Source organism: Arachis stenosperma, chromosome 7 (assembly GCF_014773155.1).
Source record: "Arachis stenosperma cultivar V10309 chromosome 7, arast.V10309.gnm1.PFL2, whole genome shotgun sequence".
NCBI lineage: Eukaryota > Viridiplantae > Streptophyta > Magnoliopsida > Fabales > Fabaceae > Arachis > Arachis stenosperma.
Window position 1 is genome coordinate 10,455,872 of NC_080383.1, and position 5,302 is coordinate 10,461,173.

Sequence of the window (5,302 nt, forward strand, 5' to 3'; positions counted from 1 at the left end):
GTGTGATATAAAATAGAATAAGAATATGTGCGATATAATATTTATTTAAACATGCAGATCTTTACATTAAATCTTAAAAATATCACTTTTACGGATAAATATTGGCTCTTAAATTATTGTTTGAGAAAACTGTCACTGCTTACGTCACTACTTACATATATTTATATGAAAATCTATTCTGATTTTATCAATCTGACGGTCTGACCGCTTTATTGTAATATTTATTATAAAGAGAGAAAACATGTTACCCTGTATGCTGCTCACGCTAGCCATTGCTAACACTAAAAGTGGCATGTAAAATAACGCGACACATGTATTAGCTGCATGTATTCGGTTGTTGCTAATGTGTCTACTGTAGAGAGGAAAAAAGCTGCATGTATTCAGTTGTTGCTAATGTATTCAGTTGTGTTGCTGACGTATTTATTGCATGGACGGAAAACATGTTAGCCGGTTGTCTGCTCAAACTAGCCATTGTTATGATTAAAAGTGGCATGCAGGCTAACACTACACATGGTTCAGCTGCATGTACTCAGTTTGTTGCTAATGTGTCTACTGTAGAGAGGAAAAATATACTGCCCTTTTATCTGCTTACACGTACGTTACATACGTGCCAGTGTGCCACTCACTCCTTCAACCAGTAATATACATTATTGTTTTATTTTATGAACATGTATTTCAAAAATCTAATTTAAATTAATTTAAACTAACAGATTAAATTTTGAGTTTTTAATAATAATAATGAATTATACAATCATTTAACTCAGATATTTTTTAAAAAATAATTAGAATACAAAAATAAAAAGATAGAGTAAATAAAATATAATTAGAATAATAAAATAATGTAAAATATGATAAGTATCATATGAATATTAATTAATACATTATTAGAAAATATTAAATTTTCATTGTTATATTATAATAAAAATTAAAATAAAAATTTAATATATGTATAAAACTAATTGTAATAAAATTGATTTTTCTATTAGATGTCCAAATAATAATAAAAAATTAAACTTTTATCCATGACAATTTTTTGGTGCGGCTATCTCCCATAAATACTTTGAAACTTTCAGAGTACTCATTATGAGGTTAAATATATATTTTTTAATTTAGTTATTATGTAATAGAAAATACAATATTTTTTTCTTAATAAAAATATTTAAAAAAGATTTTTAAAAAATCTACCTCATTTATATTATTATAGTTATAATTAATTCACTTTATCGTTAAAATTATATTTCTAAATTTAAAACCTATATTTTAAATATACATTTGAAAAATATGATAAAAATATTTGACTAAAAATTATTAAAATTATATTTTTTACTTTTTTTTAATATATTTAATATATTAAAAGTTTAAACACTTTTTATTAATGTTGTCTTAATATATATTTATAGCGTATAAATTAACAAATTTTTTTAAAGTTATATTATTAAGCCATGCAAACAAGTTCCTATTTTTCATGGTTTATTAAACTTATATTTTTTACTTTTTTTAAATATATTTAATATATTAAAAATTAAAAATCTTTTTATTAACGTATTCTTAACATATATTTATAGAGTAGAAAGTAACAAATATTTAAAAAAATATATTATCAAGCCATGCAAACAAATTCCTATTTTTCATGATTATCTGCCTCAAAATTATAAAATATCTCATTGGGTACTATTTTTTTTTTAAAATAAATTAGTTCACACTTTTAAACAATGAATTGACTCCTGAATAAGTTCAAATCGTAGTTATCAATTCCTGTAAAATGATCAGTGTAAACATGTTTATTTACACGGAGAAAAAGAAAAAAGATCAACATTGTCGATCTCTAATTTATTCTTTTTTATTAAAATAAAAAAGTTATTATTTGAATAAAAAAAGAAAAAAAAGTCATTATTTCACATCGTCAAAAAATTAATATTTAGTATTTGAGTTTAATTTTTCTGCAATTTTACACTATAATTTAATTATTTCTATATTAAAATTTATAAAATAATAAATAGTTCATAATTTTTTTGTTTACATATTTATAATATCTCATATAATTTGAATTTTTATAAGTATTATATTAAAAATTCTACCCGAGCAAACTTACTGCAGTGATAATTATTATTTTCTTTCTTAAAATTGGGCTAATAGGCCCAATGATGAAAACAAGGCCCACATTCAGATATTAATAAAATAAAAGTTTGGTTGCATGGCCAATTATCTAAATTTAATAAAACAAAAAAAAAAGATTAGATTACATTAGATTAGATATTTATCTACAACCAAAAAAAAAAAAGATTAGATATTTATCAAAGAGCACGCAATGGCAAAAGCGAAATATCATTAAAAAAGAAGGGGCACTGGAAAAAAAAAGAAAGAAAAAAGAGGAAAGTGTGAAATAAACCACTACTTATAACAGAAAACTTGAGAGAGAGGAAAGCGACGCAGTGCATTTTAGTGGCTCGGGAAGGTTCGAGCGACACGTGCCACAAGGTTCGGGAGTCCGAAGCATATTGCGCGACTGAGAAGGTGCCACGTCACTGATACGCGTGTGCAATTAAAAAAGAGAGAAAAGATCAGAAATATCTAGAGAAGGCTATAAATAAAGGTCACAGCTTTCAAGCCCAGAGATTTTTTTTGAATCCTGTATTAGCTAAACTCAAACATACTCTCTCTCTCGCTACACACTCATAATTATTGACAAGAAGATAAACCCAAAAACGACGAGGCGTTTTGATAACAAAGAACAGAAGCGAAGTAAAGAAGAAAAAAAATTATAAAGTAAAAGAAGAAAAAGAAGTGAAATCCCTAGTTTCTATTCCCAGGATTCAGCTTCGTCAGATCTAAGCAGGTTAGTTGCATTGGTTTCATATCTTTCTTTCGCGGTTTTGTAATCCATGTGATTTTTATCCTTTCTTGTGTTCTGGAAGATTCTTGAGTTTTTAACACTGTCGTATTTATTTATTGTTATTATTTTTTCTTTTTTGTGTGATTATTTGCTTGGTCATCAAGTATTGTCGTTATTGTTTATTACTTGGGGACGAAGGAAATTTGATTCCCGGGGTTTAGGGTTTATCTATTAATGGTTAAATTAAGAGTGCGTTGCAAAATATAATTTTGCTTTTGTTGCTTTGCGGTTTGTGCTTTTTATTTTCTTTCGTATTGTGTGCTTTTTTTAAGTGTTCTTAACTGGGTTCTTGCTTTTTCTAACGGCAGATTGGAGATAATCGGTTACTTAGCGTTGGAACATTGTTGAATCGTTTGAGCTTTGCATAACTATTGGAACTAAGAACTCTGAAGGTGATTGATTTGAAATGGGGACTTATGATCAAGGTTCTAATAATATCAGTCTAGTACCCTTGGACTCTTCTAGAAAGAGGAAGAGTAGGAGTAGAAGAGACGGGTCTAGGTCTGTGGCTGAGACACTGCAAAAGTGGAAGAAATACAATGAGAATCTCCAGTCTGGTAAAGAGGAAGGTAAGCCTACTCGAAAGGCTCCGGCGAAGGGTTCGAAGAAAGGGTGCATGAAAGGGAAAGGAGGACCCCAAAATTCACAGTGTAACTATAGGGGTGTTAGGCAGAGGACATGGGGAAAATGGGTTGGCGAGATTAGGGAGCCAAACAGAGGGAGTAGGCTTTGGTTGGGTACTTTCTCCACTGCCGAAGAAGCTGCCTTAGCTTATGATGAAGCTGCTAGGGCCATGTATGGTTCTAGTGCAAGGCTAAACTTTCCACACATAACGGATTATAGTTCTATCAACGAATCGACGAAGGATTCTTCAACGGCTACAACTACTTCCTGTTCTAGTTCTTCGGCTGCAACTCCTGCTGCTTCCGACACGACTACTGTATCAAATCATTCGGAGGTTTGTGCCTTTGAGGATGTAAAGGAGCAAGTGCAAGTTGGCAAGGTGAATGGTACTGTTGCTGCCTGTCATAAGGCTTATGATTCTGTTGCTTCCCCTACTAGCAAGGTGAAGCAAGAGCTACTGGAGGAGCCTGAAGTTCTCACGGATCCTGGTGGAGTTGAAATCCAGAATTTACCTCGTGATGAGGGACAAGTTACCATGGGTGATGTAAATAAAGATCAGATGGACTTGTCCTGGATTGATAATTTTGACTTTGAAGGTGGTGATTACTTGAAGAACTTCTCCGTGGATGAGCTATTTCAGGTGGACGAGCTTTTGGGGGATATAGACAAAAATCCAATTGAGGACTCTTCATTGATGCAAGCCTTGGATTTTGGTCAAATGGATAAAGGTCTGGATTTTAGTCAAATGAATTTCCCTGATGACAGCAGTCATCAGGCTGACATCCCTTCCAGCTATTTGTATCAATTGGAGAATCCGGATGCCAAGTTCTTAGGAAGTTTGCCCCATATGGAACAAATTCCATCAGATGCTGATTATGGATTGGATTTCCTAAGAGCCGAAGAACCGGAGAACTGCAACAACGGCGGGGAGCAAGAACATCGTTTTATCGATTTGAAATGCCTGAACAATGATCCAAAAGGGAATAATGCAAACGTTGAAGGATGATTAGAGAAAAGGATGCGTTCAGAGTTTTGTTAAGGATGTAGGATTTCCTCACGGTCTGCGCAACGCGCCGCTTCCTCGACTAGCTCCATCAGCATCGATGGGTTTGCTAGTTACGTAGCTTTACATAAAAGAGAACTAGGATATATGTCTTCTCTCTATGGTCACTTGTTTGCTTTTGTTTTTGTAGGCTAATTCTCTGGTATTTTAAGAATGGAGAATTTAGCTGATGGCATTTGTTAATTTTTTCTTAGTCCTTTTTGTTTGGGTTTTTGGAATCGATCTTCATGGATGAAGCTGAGGAGTAGGGATGCATCTAGTTGGTCATCTGCTGACCAAGAATGCTCCATTTTGTGCTTTGATCTTTTACAGAAAAGTGTAGGGAACTAGTAAATATCCTAGTGTATAACTTACTGGTTACTTCGTGTATATAAGATATCGAACAAGTAATAGAACTATAAAGTTTTTGCCTTATGCAGCTGTTATTATGTTTTCAATGTATATATTTTTCTGTGTTCTGATAGAAATTGGTGATTTTAATCCTCTTCAAATAAATTCATAAATGAGATAGTTGTTAATCCAGGTTAAATGGTATATGATACATGCTCAAAGTATATAATTCTAGCTTTAGGAATAGGAGGTGCATTGGAGCGGGTGTGAAGAAGTTATCAACCGATATTACATTGGTACTCCAAAACTTAGTTTCCAAAAAGTTAAAAAAAAAAGGAAAAGAAAAGAATACAAGGCATTGTACGTCTGATGGTTTAACCATTAATAATTAT

General features: G+C 31.8%; 1 protein-coding gene across 1 annotated transcript; it reads left to right on the forward strand.

Moving 5' to 3' along the window:
* The first annotated feature begins 2,626 nt into the window (after positions 1 to 2,626).
* On the forward strand, positions 2,627 to 4,995 carry LOC130941921 (dehydration-responsive element-binding protein 2C-like). Its single transcript, XM_057870561.1, has 2 exons — positions 2,627 to 2,836; positions 3,202 to 4,995. The coding sequence occupies exon 2, from the start codon at positions 3,300 to 3,302 to the stop codon at positions 4,521 to 4,523; it is 1,224 nt and encodes a 407-aa protein (XP_057726544.1). The 5' UTR covers positions 2,627 to 2,836; positions 3,202 to 3,299; the 3' UTR covers positions 4,524 to 4,995.
* Positions 4,996 to 5,302: the final 307 nt, after the last annotated feature.